Source organism: Aethalodelphis obliquidens, unplaced genomic scaffold (assembly GCF_003676395.1).
Source record: "Aethalodelphis obliquidens isolate GAN/ISIS:26980383/991018 unplaced genomic scaffold, ASM367639v1 scaffold52, whole genome shotgun sequence".
Lineage (NCBI taxonomy): Eukaryota > Metazoa > Chordata > Mammalia > Artiodactyla > Delphinidae > Aethalodelphis > Aethalodelphis obliquidens.
Genome location: NW_020837996.1, coordinates 6620211 through 6647861, shown reverse-complemented (window position 1 = coordinate 6647861; position 27651 = coordinate 6620211). Strand labels below are relative to the sequence as shown.

General features: G+C 49.3%; 1 protein-coding gene across 1 annotated transcript in view; it reads left to right on the top strand.

Annotated features, from left to right (window-relative positions):
* WWC1 (WW and C2 domain containing 1) overlaps positions 1-26734 on the top strand; it is a 152521-nt gene extending 125787 nt beyond the window's left edge. The window contains exons 16-23 of the mRNA XM_027084351.1: positions 4892-5044; positions 5688-5779; positions 12526-12649; positions 13929-14093; positions 19538-19630; positions 22135-22368; positions 24545-24666; positions 25943-26734. Of these exons, the coding sequence (XP_026940152.1) occupies positions 4892-5044; positions 5688-5779; positions 12526-12649; positions 13929-14093; positions 19538-19630; positions 22135-22368; positions 24545-24666; positions 25943-26009 (1050 nt within the window). The 3' untranslated portion in view covers positions 26010-26734. The remainder of the gene's footprint in view (positions 1-4891; positions 5045-5687; positions 5780-12525; positions 12650-13928; positions 14094-19537; positions 19631-22134; positions 22369-24544; positions 24667-25942) is intronic.
* Positions 26735-27651: the final 917 nt, after the last annotated feature.

Below are 27651 nucleotides of genomic sequence, written 5' to 3'. Positions count from 1 at the left end.
CCATCCCTTTCCTGCTTGGCTAGGGTTCATAACAGCGTCATTGCCGTGTATGTTGTTGTTACTGCTCACAGTGATGCAATAGCTTGTGTCAACTGGATGCAATTTATATGCTGGGCTCTGAGCTAAGCTCCTTACGTGTATTATCTCTGTTGATCCTCACTACAATCTTGTAAAATAGGTAACTGTTACACCAGTGAGGAAACCGAGGCACAAAGAATTTTCCCAAGGTCACACAGTCAGGAAGTGGCAGGAACAGAGTTAGAACCCAGGCAGGTCCACCCATGTCAGACCCTGGATGTTTTCTGTGTGCCAGCACAGTGCTCCCTGGAGCCCCCAGGTGGGATGGTGACTGCAGGGTTTGGCAGGCAGGGTGGGTGCTGCTGAAGGATGAAGTGGAAAGCTTTTCCAGATCCAGGCTCCAGGGAGTTCCCTGGTGGCCAGTGGTTAGGATTCCGGGCTTTCACTGCGTGGCCTGGGTTCAATCCCTGGTTGGGGAACTGAGAAAACCCACAAGCTGCACAGTGCAGCCAAAAAAAAAAAAAAAAGCGCATATATATATATATATATATATATATATATATATACGTCTACCTAGATAGATAGATACAGACACACACATGTGTGTATATATATAAAAGGATAGGGCTTCCCTGGTGGCACAGTGGTTGAGAGTCCGCCTGCCGACGCAGGGGACACGGGTTCGTGCCCGGGTCCGGGAAGATCCCACATGCCGCGGAGCGGCTGCGCCTGTGAGCCATGGCCGCTGAGCCTGCGCGTCCAGAGCCTGTGCTCCGCAACGGGAGAGGCCACAGCAGTGAGAGGCCTGCGTACCGCAAAAAAAGAAAAAGGAAAAAAAAAAAAAAGGAGAGAATTTTTATTTTTTATTTATTTATTTATTTTATTTATTTATTTTTGGCTGAGTTGGGTCCTTGTTGCTGCACGCGGGCTTTCTCCAGTTGTAGTGAGCGGGGGCTACGCTTCGTTGTGTTGCACGGGCTTCTCATTGCGGTGGCTTCTCTTTTTGCAGAGCACGGGCTCTGGGTGCGCGGGCTTCAGTAGTTGGGGCACGCAGGCTCAGTAGTTGTGGCTCGCGGGCTCTAGAGTGCAGGCTCAGTAGTGGTGCTGCACGGGCTTAGTTGCTCCACAGCATGTGGGATCTTCCCGGACCAGGGCTCAAACCCATGCCCCCTGCACTGGCAGGCAGATTCTTAACTACTGTGCCACTAGGGAAGCCCCAAGGATAGAATTTTTAAAATAAAAATGAATAAACAATCCAGGCTCCTCCAGTGAAGCGTTTCCTTAGCCCCGAGCATTCCTAAATGAGAAGAGACTCAATCCTTTTTCTTCTCCTAATTGGATGCCTTTTATTCCTCCTTCCTAATTGACGTCTGGCCATTGCTGGTTGCCATGGCAGCAGCCAAAGCGCTCATCCCGCCGTGGCTTGTCTCCGTCCACGGCCAACGGGAAGCCTCTGTTCCCGTGTCCCGACGTGAGTGTTAGGCTGTTGTGTATTGGTGGCTGGAGGAGGAAAGGAAGTGAGACAAGAGGAGGAAGGGCCATAGGCTCCCAAGGACAGTCTCCCCGCACTGCTGGGTTTGTGGAATCCCTGGTCTGTTTTGAGCCATTTAACCAGCCGGGCAAGGACAATAGTACCCATCCTGAGTAGTGTCTGCATGTCTAGTACTGGGCTAAGAACTTTGTGTGCAGTATCTCATTTAATCCTCACGACAGCCCTGGGAAGCAATATTAGGATTATCTCCATCTGACAAATAAGGTATCAAGGCCCAGAAAGGCTAATTAACCGGCTCAGATCATCCAGCGAGTAGGTAGAGAAGTCTGGATTTGAACAAGGATTCCAGCATCTTGACGTGTCATCATCACACTATCCTACTGGATTATGGGTTTGGATGAATACTGCCTTCCCCAACATCGTGGGCAACAGTTCCACCAAATGCTTTAGGGTGGCATCGCAGGAGTCACGGGCTTTCCAGCCGGATCCTGGTTACTCAGGCCCTGACTGTGCACGTTCTGTAAAGGCAGCCCCCTGCCCAGGCCCCACTCATATCCCATGTCTCATCACAACCGCCCCCTTGCCCCTTTCTCACTTTGCCATCCCCACTTGGCAAAAACCCAGCCCCATCAAAGTGAACCCTCCCCTCCTCTCCACCCGTGCAATTGGAGCAAAACGCACACACCACCGCCCTGCAGTGTCGTTTTAAAATCGTGGTCACGAACCTCCCGTGAGCCCTCTTGCTGCCCAGCATTTATACTGGGTCTCCCTGGACCACTTACTGTCCTGCTTGTCTCAGTGACAAATTCTTATCCTCTCCTCTCTCCTTGCCCTTACTCTCCCTCCGCTGAGGCCCTCCCTTCACACCCAGTTCTGGAAGAGTAGAAGGAACCCCACAGCTGCCACGCCGCATCTACCTGTCCTCGTGGGCTCTGCTGTTCTTCCCGGAGCTAAGGATGCGCCCTCCCCACTCCCATCTAGGGCCATCCTCTCTCAAGGGCGTCACGCCAACCGTTACTCTTTTGCTCTCTCCTGTGTCTCCAGTTTTCCCTCCTCACTGGATCTGGCCTGTGAGTATGCCAACATACTGTTATTTCTCCCCTGCTTTAAAAAAAAATTTTTTTAACCCCATTTCTTCCTCCCGTTACTACATTATTTTTTTCCTTTGCTCTCTAGCAACGCGTGAAAGAGGTGTGTGTGTTCTCTCTGTATCTCAGTCCACGTGGGCTTTTGCCCTCATCGTTCCACCAGAAATGTGCTCATCAGGGACCTCCTTGTGGCTAAATCCGGTGGCCGGCTCTCCATCCTCGTCCCTCTTGGCCTGCCTACAGCCTTTGGCACAATTGCTCACTCCATCTTCCTCAGCATCCTTTGCCCTGACTTGGCTTCCCAGACCGCTCGCTCTCCTGGCCTTCTTCCCCCATCACTGGCCTTCTCTGTCTGTCTCCTTTGCAGATTCTTACTCATTTCCCTGACCTCTCTGTTTGAAGACCGCAGAGCTCAGGCCTTGCTCCTCTCCCCTTTTCTACTTGGCGTGCCCTGCTTCAGTGATCTCGTCCTGTCCCCTGGCTTCGAACACCATCCCATGTGATGGTGCCCGCCTGGGCCTTTCCACTCTTCCCGGCGTTGTATGTCCGCTGCCGGAATCCACATCTCCTCTTGCATGTCCAGTAGCCATCACCAGTGATGTGTCCACAAGCTCGCCCCTGATCTTTCCTCCTGTGTCTTCACTGTCTCAGCTGAAGGCAACCCCATTCTTCCACTGCCCAAGCCGGAGACATCAGGGTCATCCTGGACCCCATTCTTCCTCTCATACCCCACCTCCAATCCTTCAGGACCTCCTGGAAGGTCTGCCTTCAGGAGATCCCCAGATTCCAACCACTTCTCTCCGTGCTCCTGACCTACTACCACCTCTCGCCCAATGGTTGCAGAATCCCCCACTGGATCCCCCTGTTTCTATTCTTGCTGCCCTTCGTCTCCTTTCAACACGGTAGCCAGGGGCATCCTGTTAAATTGCAGATGACTGCATGCCACTCCTCTACTTTGAAGCCTTAGGATGGCGTCTGTCTCCACCCAGAGTCAACACCTGGGCCTTTGCCTGGCCCCCCAGGCCCTCCAGGGTCTGCTCCTTGTCATCTCTTGAATTTTATCCCCAAGACTCTTCTTCCAGCCTCCTTTTACCCCTTGAATACACCCGCACGCCCCCTTCCCCAGCGCTTCGCACTGCTGTCCTCTCTAACCGGAATTCCCTTCTCCCGGGTATTGATGGGCAAATCTCACTCCCTCCCCTCATTCTGATCTTAACCCGAAGGTCACCTTCTATGTGACGACTTCCTTCCACCCTATTTAAAATCACATTGCCCCCTCCACTCTCTTACCCCCTCCTCTCCACTTTCCCTGTATTATTTTCTCTGCAGCACTTTACATCACCTCATATTCCTCTATATCATAGGTATTAGGGTACATGTCATTTTCACATTTTATCACCTGTGAAATCAAGATGCAGTGTATACTAGATGGCAGGTCACAGTCTAATTGACAACTATTTTTCTTTCTTAGTGGTACATGAAATAATAATACACTTCATAATCGATGGCATCTTAGACTCTATGAGACACAATATAAAAGTTACTTATTGATTATCTGATTCCCCCAGACTGGAATAGAAGCTCATGAGGGCAGGGATTTTTCTCTGCCTTAAATCCTTCCATATCCACAACACCCAGAACAGTGCCTGGCACACAGAGGCTCCTTGGAAAATAGGTGTGTGTTGAATAAATGAATGAACAAATGCATAAATGCCATCAGAGTGCGTCCAGTTTACTGAGGTAGACCATTCATGCCTATGAGCCGGCCTAAAATTGACTGTTATCTTGTTGGAATTAATGTAGCCTGGAGAACTCTACATCACTACCTAGGGATCTTCCTTATTTTTTGTACATAGCTGTGTAATATTCCACCCTCTAGATATACTACAGTTTAGGCCTCCAGTCCCCTGTTTCTGGAGCTTTGAGTTGTTTTCCTTGACGTCAGTCCTGGTCATGATGTTTTCTGACTCTGACACCAAAAGCAAAACTCAACAAGTGGAACTACCTCAAACAAAAGCTTCTGCACAGCAAGGGAAATCATCAACAAAATGAAAAGGCAACCTACTGAATGGGAGAAAATATTTGCAAATCATGTATCTGATAAATATTTAAAGAACCCATACAACTCAATGAAAGAATAAGTTAGTGAACAAGTGAGTTATTGGAAAATGATCAGCACCTAGCCATTCCTTCCTCCCAGGAAGCTTCTGTCTCACCTGGAGTGGTGTTTTGCATACTGCCCCCAGAGTACCTTGTCACTCCCTGGTTGTGCTTTTTTTCCCATTCTCCACAGGGAGGCGCCCAGATCAGCCTGGCTGAGGTCTGCCGGTCCGGGGAGAGGTCGACTCGCTGGTACAACCTCCTGAGCTACAAATACTTGAAGAAACAGAGCAGGGAGCCCAAACCAGTGGGAGCCATGGCCCCCATGCCAGGACCTGAAAGCACGGTGAGCTGGGCCACAGCTTTGCACCCTTCTCCTGCACATGCGGCACCTGGCTGGATGGAAGGAAAAGCCTCTCCCTGAATTGGAGATGGCTGGACATCAGAGGTGGAGTAATTATTAGAAGAAACTGAGTCTCAGAGACATTAAATAATTTCCTCAAGTCACACAGGCTTCCTCACCATAGACATACTTCATTCAGTATGAAGACTCTTCCTCTAGGAAGCCTTCCCTGAATACAGCCCCCAAGCTAGCTTTGCCACCATGCCTCTGTTCTCAAACATCCAGTACTTATCTCTCTCATAGTCCTTCCCAGATTGTTTTGTTATTGATGGTTTATGGGATGGTCTCCCTGACTACACCATGCTCTCCTTACAGCCAGAGACCTATAATTCCGTCTCATGCAAACACTAAACTTGGCTGTCTTCCAAACTCTGTCTGTACATGCAGAGGTTATTCTCCAGAGAACTGCCAGTTAGAAGAACCGAGGACTGTATTTCCAATTTGTGTGACTCTACAGCAAGACGCTTACCCACTCTGGTCTTCAGTTTTACCCTCTGTTCACTGGGAGGGTGACACACTCTGATTCCTGCCGGGTGGGGCTATGCCCATGGTGTACGGTTGGACCCATCAGCCTTTGTCTCTGCAGGATGCCGTGTCTGCTTTGCTGGAACAGACAGCCGTGGAGCTGGAGAAGAGGCAAGAGGGAAGGAGCAGCGCACAGACCCTGGAAGACAGCTGGTAAGTGAGGGTGTCCCTGGGAACTGACCTGGCTTGGACCTGGGCCCAAGGATGAGATCCCCAAATACCAGGGCAACCAACAGAAGTGTTCCTCTGTGGAAACGGAGAACCTCTCTCCCCGCGGGTTCTCTATAGGCAAAAAGGCAGTATATAGTCTGATACAGTAGTTCCCAAAATCCCTTCCCAGTTTGTCATTTTGTGTTCCAGGAATTACTCATGCTAGTTCACATCTAATATTAGAGTTTGTCTTGATGAACTTACATTTATTTTGGTTAAAAAAAAAATTCTTAGGAAGCTTTATATTACTAGAAGTGGAAATAAGTATAATTTGTCATAAATTGAAGATTCCTCAGTAAGGAATTGCAGTTGACTGCTAGAAACAGAGAGCAGAAATAATGGGCTTAAACAAGATAGAAGTTTACTTCTTTGTTACTTAAAAAGAAGACTGGGAAAAGGCATTCCAGGGTGCATCTGTCAGCCCCATGATGTTACTGGGAACCCAGGCTCTTTCTCTCATTCTGCTTTGCTGGCCTTATGTGTGACCTCCATCATCAAGGCTGCTAAGCACAGAATGGCTGCGGAGTCACCAGCCATCAGGCAGGCATCAGGAAAGAGGAAAGACAACAGAGTCTTCCTGCGTGCCTTGTAACCAAGGAGCATTCCTGAAAGTCCCACCCAGCAATTTCTACTTGCTTCTCATTGGCCAAGCTTAGCTTCTTGGCCTACCTAACTGCAAGGGAGACTGGGAAATGAGGTCTCTTAGTTGGCACAAAATTCAGGATTCTGTTACTAAGGAAGAAAGTAGGAACGGATATTGAGTAGGCCATGAGCCAAGTCTGCCTCAGAAGGTAACTGTGGAAGATTAAGCGTAATGAAAATACAACAAGAGTATTCAAGTCTAGCTGGGTATATTGCTTGCCAAGGTTCTAAGACTAAGGTCTCCTCTCCCGTTGTTAAAAAGGAAGGTCAGTCAGTGTTTCAGCAATGTAAAAGACATGCTACTGCCCAAGAGAGACTTTCTCCTTGATGTAAACAGGTCTGAAGGAGAAGTGAACAGGACACAGCTTTCTCACTGTGTGATCAGTGTTCTTTAGTCCCTTGTTTACGCACAGAAGGGTCTTATGACACACTTTAGGAAACAGTGATGTAGACTAGGGTTCAAATCCTAGCTTCATCATTTTTTGTGTAACCTTAGGCAAAGCATTGTTTTTGTTTGTTTGTTTGTTTTGTGGTACGCAGGCCTCTCCCTGTTGTGGCCTCTCCCGTCGCGGAGCACAGGCTCCAGACACGCAGGCTCAGCGGCCATGGCTCACGGGCCGAGCCGCTCCGCGGCATGTGGGATCTTCCCAGACCGGGGCACGAACCCGTGTCCCCTGCATCGGCAGGCGGACTCTCAACCACTGCGCCACCAGGGAAGCCCCGGCAAAGCGTTTTTAATCTTTGTATTGCAACATAATGTACATACAGAAAGGTTGACTTAAGTGTACAACTCAGTGAATTCTCGGAAACAGAGCTACCCGTGAATCCAGTGCCCAGATCGAGAAGCAGAGCGTCACTGGCTCTCCGGAAGCCCACACGTGCTTAGTCCCTGCCCTCCCCCTCAAGAGCACCCACTCTTACGCAAGCCCTTCTGACCTTGTCTGATCCTCAGCTGAAAAGTGGGGACATCACACCGACTGTGTGGGGTTATCAGAAGGGACTGAAGGAAAAGCCACTGATGAAGTGAAAGCGCAAAGCTTGTAGCAGACACGCAAGAAACAGCAGAGATTCTTAGCAGTAACTCGAGGAGCAGCACGGATAACTCCCAGCTGGAAATGAGCACAGCCTAGGAACCTTGCCATCTGGAGGAAGTGTGTGTAGTTGTACTTCAGTGCATGTGCTCTGAATGCAGACAGATGTGAATTTGGAGTCTCACTCAGCCAACTCCCTGTGGTAGATTCTAGGGCTGGGTGAGGCCTGAGCATCCGTAAGTTTAGAAACTTCCTGGGTAATTCTAAGGTGAAGCCTGGGCTGAGAACCAGGCTCTAACCCTGGTTTCCCTATCTGTGAAATATAGATTTAAGAAATAGCCACTACAGGGCTTCCCTGGTGGCGCAGTGGTTGAGAGTCTGCCTGCTGATGCAGGGGACACGGGTTCGTGCCCCGGCCCGGGAAGATCCCACATGCCGCGGAGCGGCTGGGCCCGTGAGCCATGGCCGCTGAGCCCGCGTGTCCGGAGCCTGTGCTCCGCAAGGGGAGAGGCCACAACAGTGAGAGGCCCGCGTACAGCAAAAAAAAAAAAAAAAAGAAATAGCCACTACACATGGGGAATTTTGTAGCCTCAAAAAATTACGCATGCTGAGCACTTAACACAGATCCTTACTCACAGGAAGCACTCAGTGACTCTTCTGTTACAGCCCTAGATTATATGTTTGGTCTCACACGAAGTCTTTCCTTAGTATCTTTTACTCCAGGGGTGAGCAGGTGTTTTCTGGAAAGGGCCAGATAGAAAATGTCTGCTTCGTGGGACATACGGACTCTGTTATATCCATTCAACCCTGCCGTCGTAGTGTGAAAGCAGCCATAGATGGTACCTACACCAGCCACCGTGATTCTGTCACTGAAGCTTCATTTGCAGACACTGAAATTTGAATTTCACATCATTTGCACACACCATGAAATTTCACTCTCTTTTCGGTTTTTTTTTTCAGCCATTTAAAAATATAAAAACCATTCACAGCTTGGACCTTGCACTGTCCGAAAACAGGCAGTGGGGGCTGGATTTGGCCCACAGGCTGGGCTTCTCTTCCTCCATGTGATAAAGAATAGGACAAGGTTCCTGAATTTTTGTACGTTCGTACGTTTTAGGATTCTCTCTAAATGGTCTCAGTTTCTCTCTTTCCTTCTTTGTCCCACTCCATCTGTGTCTCCCGCTTCCTCTCTTTTCCCTCCCCCCCACCTCCTTCTCTCTCTCCTCTCTTCTTCCCACCCCCCCACCCCACCCCCCGCTTTCTCTTTCTCCTGTCTTTTTCCCTCCCTCTTCCCTCTCTCTCCTTCTCTCTGGCACACTGCAAAGGTCTGATGCCGGAAATAGGCCCAGGACCTGTCTTCCAAAACCCTGGCACAAGATCAGTGGTTTCCGCCAAATTCCAAGCTTATGTTGAGACTTTTCACGCCATCGCCTAGCAACCACCTTCTGTTCTCTCTCCCTTTGTGGCCCCCTCTCTCCCCACCCCTTGCCATTCAAACTTCCCCAGACACTGACTTACAAAGAGGGCTGGGAATCCCAGAGCTGCTATACTGGGGTAAATCCATCTGCAGCCCCCTCCCCCCAGACTGGAGGCTTCTTTTGGTCCTGGAATGTTAACTAGCTCTGCTGTGCCGGCTCAGCTCTGGAGTGGAGGGCTCCAGAGACTGGCCCTCAGTTCTCATCTCCTCTCCTTCCCCCTCGGCACCCAAGGCCCAAAGGAGGGGTGCCATTGTTACTCCCTCCTTTTATTTGTTTAGGTTTCTCTAGTGCATATAATCAGAAGACTCGATCTTTTTTTAAGATCCACAAGCAAAACAAAACTCTTAGAGGATTAGAAAATAGAGAAGAATATAATCACAAACAATGCTAGAGCGAAAACCCTTGTATTTACCTCCTCGGGGACTTGTGTGTGTGTGTCTAGGACAGAGGTTGAGAAGTGGCCTAGCTGATCAAGTAAGATTGTCCTAGCAAATGCTCCACCAGCAGTGACTGAGAGTACCCCTCAAGCTACATCCTCTCTGATACAATATAATTGACGAGTATTTAATCAAGAATATGTACGTTCTGTTTTAGCAGATGCTGCTAAATTGACTTCAGAGTATAAATTGGCTGCTCTAATGAACACTCCCCACAGGGATATGCCTTTTTCCCAAACCCTCATTTCATATTATCAGATACATATTTTTAAATTTTTATTGATTTTTGGCCACTTTTCCAAAGGGTGCAAAGATGTGACTAATTGTTTTTCTCTTTACAATTGAGGTTTTTTTTTTTTTTTCCCTTCCTGGAAAATACTTAAATCAGCTTCTTAGTCACAAAGAAGAGACTTCTCTAGTGGTTGAGCGCTTCGTGGAACTGAACAAACTTGGATTGGAAACCTGGCTGCACCCCTGAGTGGCCTGTGACACTGGACAAGGCCTGCCCACTCTCTGATCCTCCGCTTTTGAATCTGTAAAACAGAGACAAGAGTGTCTTTCAGTGTGGTTGTGAGACCTCCGCGAAGCACCTGCAGTTCATTAAGCCCACAGTCAATGCTGGTTAATGATGTGGCATCTACGCAATCCTCACCAAGGTGCTCCCTGTGAGCACTAATGTTTAATGGCTCTTTTATGAGTAGATCCAGGTGGCTGGGGGGGACTTCCCTGGTGGCGCAGTGGTTGAGACTCCGTGCTCCCAATGCATGGGGCCCGGGTTCGATCCCTGTTCAGGGAACTAGATCCCACTCGCGTGCCACAACTAAGGAGCCCGCATGCTGCAACGAAGGACCCGGCGAGCCACAACTCAGGAGCCCTGGAGCCGCAGTTAAGGAGCCCACGTGCTGCAACAAAGGAGCCTTGAGCTGCAACTAAGGAGCCCACCTGCCACAACAGCCGGTGCAACCAAATTAAAAAAAAAAAAAAAAAGGCCAGTGGGGAGAAGCCCCTCCATAGCGATAGTCCCCATCTAAGTGCCAGGGAGGTTTTCATCGCAGGGCTGGGGACGGAGAGCCAAGATCTGTTCTCCCTGTTGGGAAAATCCTAAGGGAGATTTTATGTTTATCCACAGTCTCACTGAGCCAGCTAACTAGGTGTCAGATTCTCTGCTTTTGGCTGGAATTCCTCCAGCTCAGTATGGTAATACTGTCTCATGCTGATCAGAAGCCTGCCGGTTATGTATGTCTTTGCAAAGTAAAGATGGGAATGGAGATAAATTACTAATTAACAAATTCCGTCCATTTGTCACACCAACTCCTTCCAACCCTGGAGCCCAAGGAGAAAGGATAATTATGAAGAGTATCACCAAAAATAAAGTCTCTTCAGCAAATGGTACAGCCACCCCATTGGCTATCCATATAGAAAAAAATAAATTTTGAGTACCATGGACAAAAATTAATCTGCAATGGATCATAGAGCTAAACATAAAAGCTGAAACTATAAAACTTTTAAAAGAAACTACCAGAGAAACTCTTTGCAAAGATTTCTTAGGTACAGCATAAAAAGCACAAACCATTAAAGAGAAAAACTGATAACCTGGACTTTATCACAATCAAAGGCTTCTGTTCTTTGGAAGACACCATTTAGAAGAAGAAAAGGCAAGCCAGAGACTTGGAGAAAATATTTGCAAAGGATTCCTATCTAGAATATATAATGAACTCTTACAACTCTGTAATAAAAAGACAGCCCAATTTTTAAATGGGCTGAAAATTCTAACAGATACCTCGCAAAAGAAAATATGTATGGTCAATAAATGCAGGAAAATATTCTCAACAGGAAAGTGAAAAGTTAAACCAGAACGAGATAGGAGTACCCACTCAGTTGAATGACTAAATTTAAAGATTAATAATACCAAGTATAGGTGAGGAACCAGAATTCTCATAATATTACTGTGGGAACATAAAATGATATAACCACACGGGAAAAACATTTAATCACTTATACTTACTGTCTGATCCAGCAATTCTACTCCTAGGTGTGTATATATATATATATATATATATATATATATCTGTAATAGTCTGAATTGTGTCTCCCCAAAATTCAGATATTCAAGCTCTGACCCCAGTACCAGAGAACGACTGTTTTTGAGGACAGGGTCTTTAAAGAGCTGATTCAGTTAACACAAGGCTGTTAAAGTTAGGGTGGGCCCTAATCCACTGTGACTGTTCTTATAAGAAGAGGAAATTTGGACACACAGAGAGATACCAGGGACACACATACAGAGGGAAGACCACATGAGGACACAGCATGAAGGTGGCCATCTACAAGTCACAGAAGGAGCCCTCAGAGGAAACTAAACCTGCCCACACCATGATCTTGGACTTTAAGCCTCCAGAACTGTGGGAAATAAATTTCTGTTGTTAAAGCCACCCAGTCTGTGGTATTGTGTTATGGCAGCCCTAGCAAACTAATACAACGTCCAAGAGGAGTGAAATCCTATTTCTACACAGACTTGTAGGTGAATGTCTATAGAAGCTTTATTCATAATTTCTAAGCAATGGAAACAATCCAAATGTTTATCACCTGATGAACAAAGTATAGTCTATCCATCCAATGGAAGATTACTCAACAATAAGAAGGAGTGAACTACTGATACTGTGCACCAATATGGATGAATCTCAGAAGCATGATGCTGAGAGAATGAAGCCAGAGACAAAAGAGCATATGCTGTCTGATTCCATTTCTACGAAACACAAGAAAAATCAGACTGAATCTTTAGTGACAGAAAGCTGATCAGAGGTGGGCTGGGGCTGGGGAGAGTTTAACTGGGAAAGGGTACAAGGGAACCTTTCAAGGTAATGGAACATTCTTTATCTTGAGTGTGGTAGTGGTTACACAGGGGAATACATTGGTCAAAACTCATCAAACTATACACGAAATGCATTTTGTTATATGTAAAATATACCTCACTAAAATTGATTTTTTTAAAAAGTGTCCTCAATCCTGAAAATGCTTGGAAGCCCTGCCCTGGATGCACTTAAATGGCAGGTGAACAGATGAAAGTGGGTGCTGTGGGTAACCAAAGTGCCTTGTCATCACAGGAGGTGCGAGGAGGGGACCAGCGAGAACGAGGCAGCAGCTGAGGAGGAGGAAGAGGGGGAAGAGGAAGAGGATGTTTTCGCTGAGAAAGCCTCACACGATATAGTTGAGTGCCCAGCGCTAAAGGTAGGGAGGGCTGGGGACATGGGAAGGGCTGTCTTGGGGAAATAGCCCTCAGTCCTTGAACCTGGGCAATCAGAAGAGGCTCGGGGCTAAGTCTCATGCTCCAGCATCAGGGGACAGGCCTTCAGAGTGGGATGACCTGCAGAAGGTTGTGTAGGAGTGTCCCTGCCTGGAATTGGGGTCATTTCGGTGACAGTAAGCCAGGAGAGGTTGACTCATCCCCTCGTCTCTCCTGCCCTCTGCAGTTCCCAGTTTTCTGGGCAGACCTCAGTCTTTGCAGGCAGGTGGGTCTGGGTTCAAAGGCCAGCTCTGCTCCTTCCTAGCTGTGTAGCCTTAGGCAGATGACTTCATCCCTCTCCAGCCTTGGTTTTCTCATCTCTAAAATGGACACAGTAATACCAACCTGGCAGGTGGGTTCTAAGATTTTGAGTGAAAGGATTTCTCCATTTGGGTCTGCCCAAAGTGCAGTAGGAAAGAGGTTCTAGTCAAGTTCCCTTCGCCTCCTGCTTCCCTGCTGCACTAGGGTTACATGATATAACAGGCTTCACGCTCCAGAGAGATCTCCATGTTCTTTGACCTGCAGGACTCCTGGAAGTAGAGCGCCCCATTGTGTCTGAGCCGGGCACGTGGGGCTGGAGGGGCTGGAGGTTGTGCACTGCACAAAGGTGCCTGACCCCTGGGGGCGGTGTGCAGCGGGGGTGTGAGAGGAGAACTTGGGCCTGCCTTCTGACTGCCCCGCACCGAGGGGAAGTCTTTCCGTAGTTTCTCCAGCCAAAGGGGGTGCCTTTTCCAAAATCACATGAAGGCCCTGTTTTGGTGAATCAAGGCCCTTCATTTGGGTGTTTTCCTTTACCTCTGCTGGTAACTACTGTGAAAGGACAATAGAAACGTGATCTCCTAGTTTAAATAACGAGATCTGCTAGTTGCCTCCATAACTCCATGAAAACATCTTCGGTTCTTGGCCAGGGCCGTGGAGGCCTTGGCTACGGCTTTGATAAAATACGGTTGGTCTTGAGGGTGTGAAGTCCGGGACTTCGGTGGGTGAGGTACCTCTACTGCTTACGTGAGCTTGTTAGGGGACTGAACATCTCCCACAGGTGTCAGGGAGGACTGGGGGCCAGTACTCGGGGCCATGGGCGCTGTCCTGGCTGGGCTGGGGCCGCGGAAGCCTCTGGCTGTGACTGAGGACCAGAGGCAAGGTGACAGAGGTGGGGAGCAGCTGCGGAGGGTGCCCGAGACTCTGCGGATACCGGTGGCCTCACAGTTGTGACCTCTCCCTCAGGTGGACAAAGAGACCAACACAGAGACCCCAGCCCCATCTCCCACGGTGGTGCGGCCCAAGGACCGCCGGGTGGGTGCGCCATCTCCAGGGCCATTTCTTCGAGGGAGCACCATCATCCGCTCCAAGACCTTCTCCCCGGGCCCCCAGAGCCAGTACGTGTGCCGGGTAAGCAACCATGTGGCACTCTCCTCCCCGAGAGCACCTGCTTCTCTCCCAGTAGCCGAGAGCCCCGGTTCTCACACAGCTCTGGGTGCAAGTTCCCATCGCGCTCACCTTGCGTCCTCATCGGAGCCTGTTTCCTCATAATGTGAACAGACCGACCCTATGGGGTTGCTTTAAGGATCTGAATTAGCTAAAGCCTGGGAAAGGCTCCATCACCAATACAGGGCCAGTGGTTTTATAATTCCAGCCAACTCCCCCCTCCTCCTTGTTTATACCCTGCCCTGCCACACCCCTTGCTGAGATCAGACTGACCAGTCACCATCCCTGATGGGCGGGCAGTTCCTCCCCCTCCAGGGCAATTGCAGCCTGCAGCCTGAGGTTACAAAATAGCAACAGGCCTGTTATTACTTAGTCATGGGCTTAGGGGGTTTTTTAATTGAACTTTTTGCTAACAATGAAAACTTAGGAAATTCCATTTAAAATTTTAAAAAATGAAGAGGTTTCGAATAAAATTCCAGTTTCTCTTGGGAAAAAAAGGGACTGTCTGGCCCCGTGGGCTACACATTCTGTCACAGACACAACTGGCTGGAGCTGAGCAGTGAGGGCCACTGCCCTTGGAGGGGTGGAGGGGCAGGACTTTCAAGTTCACTGTGGCCTCCACCTGGCCCTGTTTAACCTATTTCGCTTGCTGACCTGCTCTTTCAGGCCCCGCTGGATTTAGAAGCCGTGCAGTAGGCTTGGCCCCTTGCTATCTAATTAGTCTACCCCGTCTGAGGGGTCATGCTGCTTGCTGGGGCTACAGAACCAAGACCCTGTTCCTGACGCCCAAATGACATATCGACATCCTTCCTTACCTCCTACCTTCCTTACCTCCTACCATGAAGAACCAACGAGCAATAACCAGAAGCATACACAGAACCTTCCTGCCCTAGTGTGCCAATAAGTTGTCACAGGAAAGGCCCATGGAACCTGCCCCACCTCGTCAACCTGCCACCCACCTGCCTATTGTTATTGGGCAGGGGGAGGGGATATGGGGGGTTCAATATCTGATATTCGGTATCCAAGGCCTCCAATAATAAGCTTGAGTAGGGAAGGTAATTTTTTCATAACATGACAACTTCACTAACTTACTGGCTACTTTTCAAATTAGTCCCCCCAAAACATTCCCTGTAATACCTCCCAGAAATAACGTAAACCTCTTCCATCTAGGTCAAGTGTGTAGCTAATATTTGAGCTTGTAAGCATCTGAAAAGACAATGTGAGCACCTGCAATTTAGCTGCATGTCTTGCAAAAGGTACAGGGTTTCCTGCAGTCACTGAATGTGACTACTGTGGCCTCTCCCGTTGCGGAGCACAGGCTCCGGACGCGCAGGCTCAGCGGCCATGGCTCACGGGCCCAGCCGCTCCGCGGCATGTGGGATCTTCCCGGACCGGGGCACGAACCCGTGTCCCCTGCATCGGCAGGCAGACTCTCAACCACTGTGCCACCAGGGAAGCCCTGAATGTGATTATAACTTGAGGGAATTCGTGAATCACAAGTGAAGAACCCTGCAATTAAGCCAGCACACAGCTGAAGAAGAGGAAAATCCAATCCATGTTTCAAATGTGCATAACTTGAAGGACTTAGAAAAGCCCTTAGGATAATGGATAATCTGTTTCTGGCAAAATTACTGACTTTATGAACGTGCAGTGGAAATCAAACACAAAGTGAAGAATGTCACTTGTTGGAAACATCACACCAAAAGAAATGAGTGTTTGATTCATCCTTTGTCATCAGGATTTAGAATGCAGTTGTAATTTTGTCAAATGGAAGATATGAAATGTAACTTCTGAAAAGTGTTTCTGTTTTCCAACTAAAAACTCAAACTTTTTTCCCCCAGTATTTACAATAAAACTCTGGTCTCCTGTGTAAATGGATTCGCCTTAGATGGCCTTTTTCAGGATTGGCATCCTTGAATAACAAAGAGCTCCGGTCCCATTTGTTACACATCTTTAGCATGCCTAGCACTGTGCTGGGCCCTTCCCGTATTTTACTATCTGGACCAGTTTCCAACCCTGCAGGGCTGCAGATTAAAAAATTCCTAGTCTGCGTGGATTACCTGCCACAGGCAGAAACAACCTTTCTGGGACTTCCCCAGCAGTCCAGTGGTTAAGACCCTGCCTTCCAATGCAGGAGGCGTGGGTTCAATCCCTGGTCAGGGAACTAAGATCCCACATGCCATGGGGTGTGGCCAGAAAAAGAAAAAAAAGCAAAGAAAAGAAAGGGTCTTTCTTAGCAAAGCCGTATATTTTTCCTTCTTTGTTTTCTGACTACCCTTGAGCCCAAGCTTATCGGTTTCTTGTAGATTCTTACTTAAGGCTACAAGAAGTAGCCAATGGTACAATATCCTGAATTTTTTCACTATCATTTCCCTTAAAACTCTATAGGCGTGCAGTCTGTCTCTCGAGATACAACAGGTAACAAGTGTATCCCTCTGGTTTGCACCCACAGAATGAGCATTCTCAAATTCCCAACAGGGAATATTGGTGTCTGTCCTGTGCCCCATCCTACCTCCAGTACACAGCCAGCTCCCCGTCTTCCGGTCTGTGGTTTATAGCACCCAAGTCCTGTACTGGTCAAGGTTCTTAATAGCAAGCAATAGAAACAGACTGTGGGCAGTGGATGTGGGGAAGAAATGTTTGGAAAGGAAATTGAGTAGTTGACATATTCATCAGAAGGCTGTAGAACCAACCTCAGCAATCAGGCAGGAGCAAGGCGGGCCAGACCACAGCCAGAATCAGACCACAGCCAAAGACAGTCAAGGGAGGACACCCCAAGTGCTGCTGTGGAGCGTGGTCCCAGCTGTCTGTGCCACTGCCTCTGGGGTTCAGCACTGATTCCTCCGCCAGACTCCTACCGCTGCAGGAGGCCAAGGAAGCTCCGGCCACTGCTGCTGCTGCTGCCACTCCTCCACCGCTAAGGGCTTCTCCCTGAGAAACCAAGAAACCCGGATGCTCATGGAGCAGAAGAGAATGGCCTGGTTAAATCCAAGAGGCACAGTGACAGAGAATTGGTCCAGCTAGCAAGACCAGAGCAGTTGCACTTAATTGTCAGAGTCTAGTCCCGTGCCTGCTTCTAGCTACAAGGGAGGCCATGAAAACAAGGCTCTGGTACTTTCTGCTTCATTCGTGAAAAGTGGGCTTCGTCTCCCACCAAGAGTCGTAAGAGGATGGTAATTAGATTAGCAACCCCTCCCCCGCCCCCAAATCCCTGTTTTCCTGTGTCATCTAATGTCACAAACAGCCCTGCAAGGCATGTTGTATTAATCCCATTTCATATACGCAGAAAGTCAGGGCACTTCGTTCTGAATACAAGCAATCCCTTCTGGCCTGATGCCACACGTCTCCACATCGAGTACCCTCTGCTGGGTGTCTCCCTTCTTTGGTCCTCAGCATGGCCTGGTGAGTTTCCTGGACTTGGGACCCCACTGGACTTTAAGTCCGTGAGGGGTAGAGATGGTATATTATACTCCCCACAGCTCTCCCCTACCCCTGTGTCTTAAACACCTACGTATTTATCAGCAGTGCTGGCACATGTGTTGGTCGGCTCACTTTGACCTGAAGGATACAGTCCTTCCAAAATTCTCATTTCCCTGTAGCTCCCTCTGACTGCCCGTTATTTCACCTCTCTGCTCCTCAATTTCCCTAGCCATCAGATGGAAAGAACAAAAAGGCAACGATATTCTCTACCATGTCTGAGATCAAACGCAGTACAACATCTTTAAGAAAAAGTTAAATTCAAGGACTTAATGTAGCTTTCATCGCTTTTTTTTTTATAACATGGTCTTTAGCGCATAAACAACTACGACTCGGGATTTCCCTGGTGGCGCAGTGGATGAGACTCCGCACTCCCAGTGCAGGGGACCTGGGTTCAATCCCTCATCGGGGAACTAGATTCCACACGCGTGCCGCAAGTAAGGAGCCTGCGTGCCGCCATGAAGGAGCTGGCGAGCCGCAACTAAGGAGCCCGCCTGCCGCAACTGGGGAGCCCACGTGCTGCAACTAAGGAACCTGTCTGCTGCGGCTAAGACCTGGTGCAACCAAATAAATAAATAAATATTAAAAAAAAACAACAACAAAAAATAAAACAGCTACAACTTAAGCATCAGTTGTCCTGACACATATTCTAGTTGGTATGACACATATTCTGTGAGTGTCACCTATGGATTGAAACAATGTAGGATAAATCCCCCTTCTGATACGATATCCAGCCCGTCTATTTGTATGAATCCACCTCAGTCAAGATGGTCCACCCCTCTGTCTGTATATTTGTTTCATCTCCGAGTCCTACATGCATCCTGGGGGCCGGAAGAGGACATGGCCTTGGAGTCAAACAGACGGGACCTTGAACGCTTGTTCGGATGCTTACCAGAACATTCCACTGAACATGAATGAAATGCTCACTGCATGACTTATAAAAGTGTGTTAATGTCTCCAGGCCTCCGTTCCCTCAGGATTGTTTGAAGATTAAATGAAACTGTCTGTAAAGCCCATGGCACATAGTAGGGGCTCCGTCCATGTGGCTGTTATGGTTACTGTTGCCTATTTCTCATTCTGGTTGAGCCTCTGCCTAGTGTAGTAGCTATTTCATCAACGTAGCAGGACTATTAATATCATTATCACTAATAATTATTAATAACCGCAAAAATGCCGATGTGGACAGCTTCTCAGAAGAGACCTGCAGCAGTGAGCTGACAGCTGCCTGAATTAACGGACTGTAGCATCAGCCTGTGGCGATCCCAGTGACTTGAAAATACGACTCCGGAGAGAAGGCCCCCGCCTCACACATCCTGGGATGTGCTGCCATCCTCACCTCCCTCTCCGGTCCTCCCACTGGGGACACACACTGTCAGTGGAAAAGCATCTGCCTCGACCATAGCCCTGATTTCTGGCTATGGGTGAGGAACATTAGCCCTCTGGGGAGAGTCCATATCACTAAGTGACTGAAGGGTTCTGAGGAGGGGAGAGCTGTGTTCAGCACAGCCCTCACAGAGCGTGTCTGGCCCGTCTTCCCCGGGGATGTGGTCCCCGAGGCTTTGCCTGTGGGCTGCTTTTTTTATATGTATGTCAGTCTTGACAGGGGCTCCATTTCAGCCATGAAAGCGGCTCTCGGGGCAACAGGGAAGAGTTGATACAAATAGGCCTTAGCGTAGGAGATCAAGTGGTCAGTAGATCCTAGAGTCACACTGTCGGGTGTCAACCCCGCCATGCTGCTGCTATCAGCTCTCCAACCTTGAGCAAATTCGGTAACCCCTCACCCTCCGTCTCCTCCCCCATGGGTTGTTGGAAGGGTTACATGAGATATCGCATGGCTGACACGTAGGGGTGTGCATCACTGAGTACACACTCAGTGTGCTTTCCGCATGCACTTCGATCTTCATGAGCTTCCCACGCCTTTTCTCTGGCAGCTGAACCGAAGTGACAGTGACAGCTCCACCCTGTCCAAGAAGCCACCTTTTGTTCGAAATTCCCTGGAGCGGCGCAGCGTCAGGATGAAGCGGGTAAGATGATCACCTCGGAGCTGTGTGTCCACCTGCCCCTCCCTCGTTTCCCCGAGCCATGTGTCCGGCACACACATCCCCTGACGTCTGACCGTTTCTCCTCAGCCACTGGTTGGAAGAAAGTCGCTCTCGCAAGCATGGGGATACTTGCAAATGGAAGCTGATGAACTGTCAGGCCTGGGTAGGCCCTGGGGAAAGTGCCAGAGGGTCACTGTAACATCGTTATTATGACCAATAGGGTTAGATCAGGAGTGTGCATACTTGGCTTTGTTTTCTTGGGTAGAAATCAGAGTCACTAAGAACTAATCAACCCAAGACATCACAGCCACCCATGGGAGCCTGCCTGAGGCAGGACTCTGTTCGGTATGTGTCATCTAGCTGACTGGGCAGTGGCAGGTCCTGACGGCCTCCCTGCTGGCGGAGAAGCCGGGCGCCCCCTGCCCCGCCCCCTGTGGGCTTCTCTCAGTCCAGCTGGAAACGTGCAGGGAAGAGGCCACAAGCTGTGCCCGCAGAGCAATCTGGCCTTTCCTTAACGGAGACTTGGCTGAGGGGTCAGGATGGGGCCGTCTTAGACAGTGGCCCAACTCCCAACAGGGACTTTCACCAGCCAGTCAGGGCTGCAGGAGGTGCAGTGTGGCTCTCCCCACTTTGACCTTTCAACGCAGGCTCGACAGCAGTTCTGGCGAGCTTGCAGAACTAGAAGAAACCCAGGAGCCAGAATGTCAGAAAGAGAAGCAGAGGGAGCAAAGCGAAAGAGAAAGTGCAGAGAAAGGAGAGCGTGCTGACAGCCCCACGCAGGGGTGGCCGCTCCGCATATCCTGTGGGCCTGCTGCTGACAAGCCCCCCGCGCCCCCCCCACCCCAGGTCTCCAGAAAGAACTAGAGAGAGCAGGAGAAAGAAGGCAGTGCAGAAGAGGCGCACCCGGAAAAGAGAGAGTGCTGGCTGCCGGAGAACGTGGACATGGCCTTAAGTGACAGGCATGTCCCACCCCAGCCCCACCCCGTCTGCTGTGGCTGGCTGGTGCTGCAGTCCCTGGAACACCACGTCTCCTTGGGAGCTGGTTGATGATGCAGATTCTGAGGCCACACTCCCAGACTGTCTCATCCAGGCAGCTGGGGTGGGGCCCTGGAAACCGTATTTTAATAAGCTCCTCGGAGGATTCTGGAGCAGGTGTTCCGGGATCCACTCCAGGAGAAATGATGCTGCAGCTGCAGAAGCTCCCGCCTGCTCCCCCTGCAGTTACCTAATCCTAGGAGTGATAGCCCATCATATTCACAGGTCCCACCCACACTGAAGAGGAGGGGATTACACAGGGCTTGTATGTTAGGAGGTAGGAATCTTGGGAGCCATCTTAGAACTCCATCTCCCACAGTCATTTATTCTTTTTTAATGATTAGTGTTTTCTGATAGGAGGAGAGTTAATGATTATAGTTAATCAAGATCTTTTACATACAGATAACTGAAGAACTCAACCCAAATATAGCTTGAAAGTGAAAAAGGGAATGTATTGGCTCATTTAATGGAAAACTCTAGGATGTTGGACTGACTTCAGGCATGGATTGATCCAGGAGCTGAGCCACTGTCATCAAGCTTCAGTCCTCCTCTCATGGCACTGCTCTCTCCAGATGGCTTAATTCTTAAACAGGGTTACCCCATATGCTGGTGAACACAACCATGATCGTTTCTAGTTTATATCTTGCTGGCTCAGTGGCCTCTGTGTAAAGACATTGCCTTCTTTCCCAGTAGCTCAGCAAAAGTGCCAGAATTGAGTGGTACTGCCTGGGCTTGGATAACATGCTCACCCCTGAGGCAGTCACTGAGATTCTGATTGGCCAGGTTCAGGTCACGTTCCTATCCCCGAAGCACCCCCATGCGAAACAGATGGATTGACTACGGCAGATGTGGATCCCCAAGGGAAGATGAGGATGCTATTACTGTAAGACTAGAGACGTGGAAGCTGGACAGGCAGAAACAGTAGATGTCCATTACAGGACCACAGAGTCAATGCATGGGGAACAGACCTGCATCGAGGAAACGGCTTTAGAGCAGGAGAGGGACAAGAATCCAGTGAAGGAGGGGGTAAATGTTGAGGGCACTGTGAGTAGGGAAAGCAGCACCGTGTAGGGAGTGAGTGGGTAGGTTCTGGAGCCAGCTCCTGGGGTGGAATCTCGGCTTTACTGCTTATAATCTGTGTGATCTAACCTCTGGGAGCCTCCTCATCTGTGCAGATGGTAACGGTCAGGACCTCACAGGGTTGTGAAAATGAACTGAGGTAACAGAAGTAAAGTGCCTAGCACCGTGCCTGGGACATAAAAATGCTCAATATTACGAGCAGTAGACGTGGAAAACATCAAGACGGGCTCCAGGGCGAGGGCGAGCCCCATTTTCTAAGCCCGCAGGTGAACGAAGGAGGGAGGGTGTCTGAGGTTCAGACCAGGGGGTCGTGTGGGCTCCCTGGACCCGGCCCTGTAATAACGGCTCAAAAACCATCCCCACCCCCGTAGCCTTCGTCTGTCAAATCCCTGCGTGCCGAGCGCCTACCACGCACCTCGCTGGACCTCGAGTTGGACCTGCAGGCGACCAGGACCTGGCACAGCCAGCTGACTCAGGAGATCTCGGTGCTAAAGGAGCTCAAGGAGCAGCTGGAACAGGCCAAGAGCCACGGGGAGAAAGAGCTTCCACCGTGGTTGCGGGAGGACGAGCGCTTCCGCCTGCTGCTGAGGATGTTGGAGAAGCAGGTGAGTGGCGCTCCGCCCGTGCAGAGGGTGCGCTGCTGCAAGGGAGGCCGGCCGGACCTTCAAACGGGTCCTGCAGCCCTGTGGTGCACTTGGAGTGTTCCCAGGTCCCCTCATACCCATCAGCAAAGAGATCCAGGAATCCCTCTGCCCGGCAAGCGTTATTAGCTCTTTACCTGGCTGCCAGGTCCTTTTGCTGCATTCCCGTGTTTATGTGTGCAAGACCTTATTGTTTACACGTTTATTCCTCCAGGTGGTCCTTCATCAAACACGTTGGGTACCTAATCTACGCTGGGGCACACGCTTGAACAGAGTAAATACAGAACGCTGACCTGCCCCAGTGGCTGCCCATGCGGTCCCGCAGAGCGGGTGTTTCCAAATGGGAAAGGAGCGGCTCCTGGCAGGACTTTGTCCTGAGGGAGATGCCTGGGAATACAAGCCTGCTCGCGTCCCTGCCCTAGTGTAGTGCATTTGAGGGATTTCAGCAGTTGCTCAAGGAAGAAGATATAACCACAGAATGGCCGGAGCACACAATGAGTTTAATTTGAGTGGTTGCTGCTTTCACAACTTTGCATCTGGGGGAAGTCCCTCACTGCATGACAGTGCCCACCGCCCCCTCCAAAGTAGTTCTGGGACCACTACCTAGAGAGGAGGAGGGCAGGGGAAAGGGGATTGGAAAGGGGGCCTAGGCATCTAGATGATGTCATTCAGAGCACCATGAGAGTCTCTGGATTGGAGAACACCAAAGCAGCAGCAGTTTGGGATCTCTTATAGCCCTGGGGTTTATCTTACCTATGACTAGCAGATGTTGGGTACAGCTTTAGGGGGTATGCAAAACAGGCAGGTTCTAAACAGCTAAAAAATCTTATTTGAGCTTCATTTTAAACAGTTGGATGGGTAAAAATTTGACTTTGGCACCAGTGGGCTCTTGAGATCCCGGAACTATGGTGAAGAAATAAATACCACAGGACCAACACACAGAGGCCACCTTCGACTCAATTTCTATAATACCTGCCAGGATTGCGGTCCATGGCAGACATGATAGACTTTTGCTAGTTTTCTCTGTACACAGCCAAGCAGTGCAAGAGCACCGTACAGAGGGTGCCTGCCTGGATTGTTGGGAGGGCCATTAGCTAAAATTCCAGCTCTCAATGCAGGTGACGATAACTTAGAGCAGGAAGGTGGTACTGGGCTTCTTAGGTCTGGACTAATGTGGGAGCTTCAAATTGACTCTGGTAATTCAGAAGTTCCAGAAATGTTTATCTCTTTCTTATTTATTACTTATACCCTAATATACTTATAATAGAGTTATAATAATAGCATTAAGAGAAAATAGAAAATTAGAGCAAGTTTTAAGGAAGAGAAGGCAATAAATATATCCCTAATCTAATGGTAGTTGTCTATTACATTTATCTTGGAGCTTCCTAGTAGCCAAGGCAAAAAGAGGTAAGAAAACAAGTGCATATGTGCCGTACCTTAAGAAAGCACCAACTAAGAAAACCTGACCTTTTAAATAGGGGAAAAAAAAAAAAAGTACATCTGTGACTGTCTGATGATGAGCTTCTACTAAAAAACCATTTAAATGGTAGCTTCATTGACCAAAATTCTGGCTTTGTGCAATGTTTTCAAGTATATGGAGCATAGATATTTTAGGGCTCTCTGGTTTGTTCTCAAAAGTGCTTCCATAGGTTTGTATCAGGAGGGAAGAGTGTAACGTTCCTAAAGCCCTTTAGCACAACTGCATGACTTGGAATTGGGTTTCCACCGTTTCTCACTGGCTTGACGTTAAAGAAATTTCTTCACATGCCTGAGCCTTAGTTTCCTCATCTGTAATACAGAGGTAATTAAAAAATTTACCTTCTTAGGTGGCCCTGAGAATTAGAGAGGCAGCACACATTTTACCTGGTAGCCCCTGTCTCCTTACTTCTGACAGGTCCCCACAGGTATTCAGTTCCTGGCCCCAAAAACCTGTCCTGTCTGACAGATGATGGGATCACTTCCCCTCATTGTTCGGGATAAAGAGGTTCCTATGGTGGAACAGGAAGCGTCAGGGTGCCTATTCTGTGACCCTCAAACCTTTTAACTGCAGCAGACTCCTTCTTTGTGCTAGAAAGTTCCCCGTGGCTGACCCATTTCTAGAGACCCTAAGGACTCTCTACTACCTCACTTTGCCCTCCAGATGGACCGAGCAGAGCACAAGGGCGAGCTTCAGACAGACAAGATGATGAGGTCGGCCGCCAAGGACGTGCACAGGCTTCGAGGCCAGAGCTGTAAGGAGCCCCCAGAAGTGCAGTCTTTCAGGTCAGCAAGTGGGCGCCCGGCCAGCCGGCTTTCCCTTTCCCACCCTGCCCGCCCAGCCTCGGTCTTTCCTCTGCCTCGCTGCTCCCCATCCGACGCTCCCTTCCATAGCGGAGCCCCAGCTCTCTCTGTAGCAGATGTTCACCCTCTGCCGAGCCGTCCCCGTCGGTCTGTGAGCCCTGCGGTGCTTTCCCTCAGCTGTCTTGCTCCGTCCCCACACAACTCGAGCTAATGTGTTAGATCCTCTTGTTTAATGAATGAGCCACCTGCTCCACCCTTTCCTCTTAGCGTTTCCATCCCCAGTAATTGCAGAGGATTGGCTGAATGATAAATAAGCCTGGGAGTGATGGATGCTTGCCAGGCCTCCCTAGCTATGCCTGCTGCCTGCCGGGATCCCAGGGAGATGCCTTCTTGCCGCCCTGGACCCAGGCGTGTCACGGGAGGACGCCACCCACCATTCGGCCTGGGCCTCCCATTCACAGAGGGCTTTGCATTTAGACTCGTGTTCTCCTCTCAGAAAAGATACTCATGTTTGTGTATGTGCTAAAACGCATTCCTTTGTGGAACATGAACGTGTAAAATATACTGTCATTTGTCTAACCGCATTTGGACATCCCTTAATTTCTAACCAATTGGAAATCTAAAACAAACCAACAGTGGAAGTGGCCCGAGGGCCCTTTTAGACTCTGGAGGCCTCTGATTGGAACTGAATGTGGCTGGGCCTGCTAATGTCCCCTATAGCAGTGGTTCTCAATCAGGGATGATTTGGGCCCCTGGGGGACGTTTGGCAGTGTCTAGGGACTTTTTTTTTTTTTTGGCTGTGTTGGGTCTTTGTTGCTGTGCGCGGGCTTTTCTCTAGTTGTGGCGAGCGGGGGCTGCTCTTGGTTGCGGTGTGTGGGCTTCTCATTGCGGTGGCTTCTCTTGGAGCACGGGCCCTAGAGCGTGCGGGCTTCAGTAGTTGTGGCATGTGAGCTCAGTAGTTGTGGCACACGGGCTTAGTTGCTCCGCGGCATGTGGGATCTTCCCGGACCAGGGATCGAACCCATGTCCCCTGCATTGGCAGGCAGATTCTTAACCACTGCGCCACCAGGGAAGTCCTTAGGGACATTTTTGATTGTCAGAACTGGAAGGAGGGGTGGGAGAGCTTGCAGCTGGCATCTAGTGGCTGGAGGCCACTTACATGCACAGGACAGCCTCACCACAAAAAAATTATCCTGCCCATTATACCTATAAAGTGAGGTTGAAAAACGCTGCTTTAAAGGGATGGCCTCTTTTACAGGGAGAAGATGGCATTTTTCACCCGGCCTCGGTTGAATATCCCGACCCTCTCTGCGGACGACGTCTAATCGCCAGAAAAGTATTTCCTTTGTTCCACTGACCAGGCTGTGAACCTAGACTGTGGCTAAATTTATTTATGTGGTGTTATATGAAGGTACTGAGTCACGAGTCCTCTAGCACTCTTGTCGGTTTGAAGACAAACAGATTTTTTTAGTTTGGGTTCTATTATTAAAAAAACAAAAACAAAAAAACCACAAAAAAACCAGCATTACAATGACAAGATTGTATAGTTTGTATATTTAGGAATGTATTTTTGAGAAAGAAAATTTAAATGAACTAAAGCAGTATTAAGTTGCTGCTCTTCTTAAAATAAAATTGTTTAGTTTTTTTTTTTTTTTTTGTACAGCTCTACCTTCTAGAGGTTTCATTGCAATAAGAAGTAATGTTTGGGGGACGGTAATCCTCAAAGGACGTCCTGCAGATGTCACAGCACAGCTGACCTTTCCTACTTAACATATTTTGTACAATAGTAAAAAAAAAAAAGTGCACGGGAACTGTTTGGGGGATTCTGAGGTGCACCCACGAATCTTCACGAGCTGTGATGTGTTTTTATGTGGCCGCCTGACGTGGAGCAGGCAGCGTGGGGCCGGCTGAGCTGCCCATCCTGTGCCAGTGACAGGCCTGCCCACGCTGGCCTCAGATGCCCAGTGAAGCCACTGAAACGAGTGAGGGAGGGCTGTGGAGAACTCCTTTCAGTTTTATCTCCATCAATAAAGTGGCCTTTCTGAACGAACGTCCTCGCTCTCTTTTTCTCCTCCACCCACTCACTTCATCTGTGTTTCCCTGATTTTGACTCTCTGCTTCCCAATCGTTCCCTCCCTACCCATCCCCAGCGCAGGGGATGATTTTTTTCTTTCCTCTGCTCATTTGCTCATTAAGTGAAAATCACTGCTCAGCTGGGGCTGTTGCAGACATCCGAAGTCAGCCGTTACCAAACAAGTAGCAGATTCTCTTCCTTCTTCCTTCCTCTGAAGTTAATCCGTGCAGTTGTCCTCCAAGTGTTGGGTTGGCCCAAAAGCTCGTTCGGGTTTCTCCGTAAGATGTTACAGAAAAACCTGAACGAACTTTTGGGCCAACCGTCTAGAATATGTTGCGCTGCCAGCCATGTCGGAATCACTTGGGGCAGCTTGTTAAAAATACAGACTCCTGGACCCTTCCCCAGACCAGGATGGCTCAGAGACCAGCTTTTATCCGCAGTTCCCGCTGTAAGTCTTACGCATACTGCAGTTTGAGGGACCAGCTGGTTTCATATGAGTGAAGACCAGGCAGAGGCAAAGTGGTATCGCCCCACATCCTACCGGAGAGTCAGGCGGGGGACACTAATAGACATGACCCTCTCCAGGCCACTGGGGACCATTGGGGGAGGGGTAAGGAGGGAGTAGAGCCCCCTTCTAGGCTTCGGGGGCTTCCCCCAACTCCTCACTACATTCCTTACATGGCTGTTCCTCGTGTATTATTCCTTACGTAGAAGGAACCTGGAGTGGTGTAGAATCCACCGTTATTCCCCACGTGGCTTCCAGGTCTTTGGACAGCCAGGCCTCCCTCTAACTATCCAGTCCATTTCCTCACCAACCCGGGGCTTCACCTCTCTGAACACACGAGTGTCGGATGCACTCTCTCACCTTCCGTGGAAATCCATCGCACGTGCTG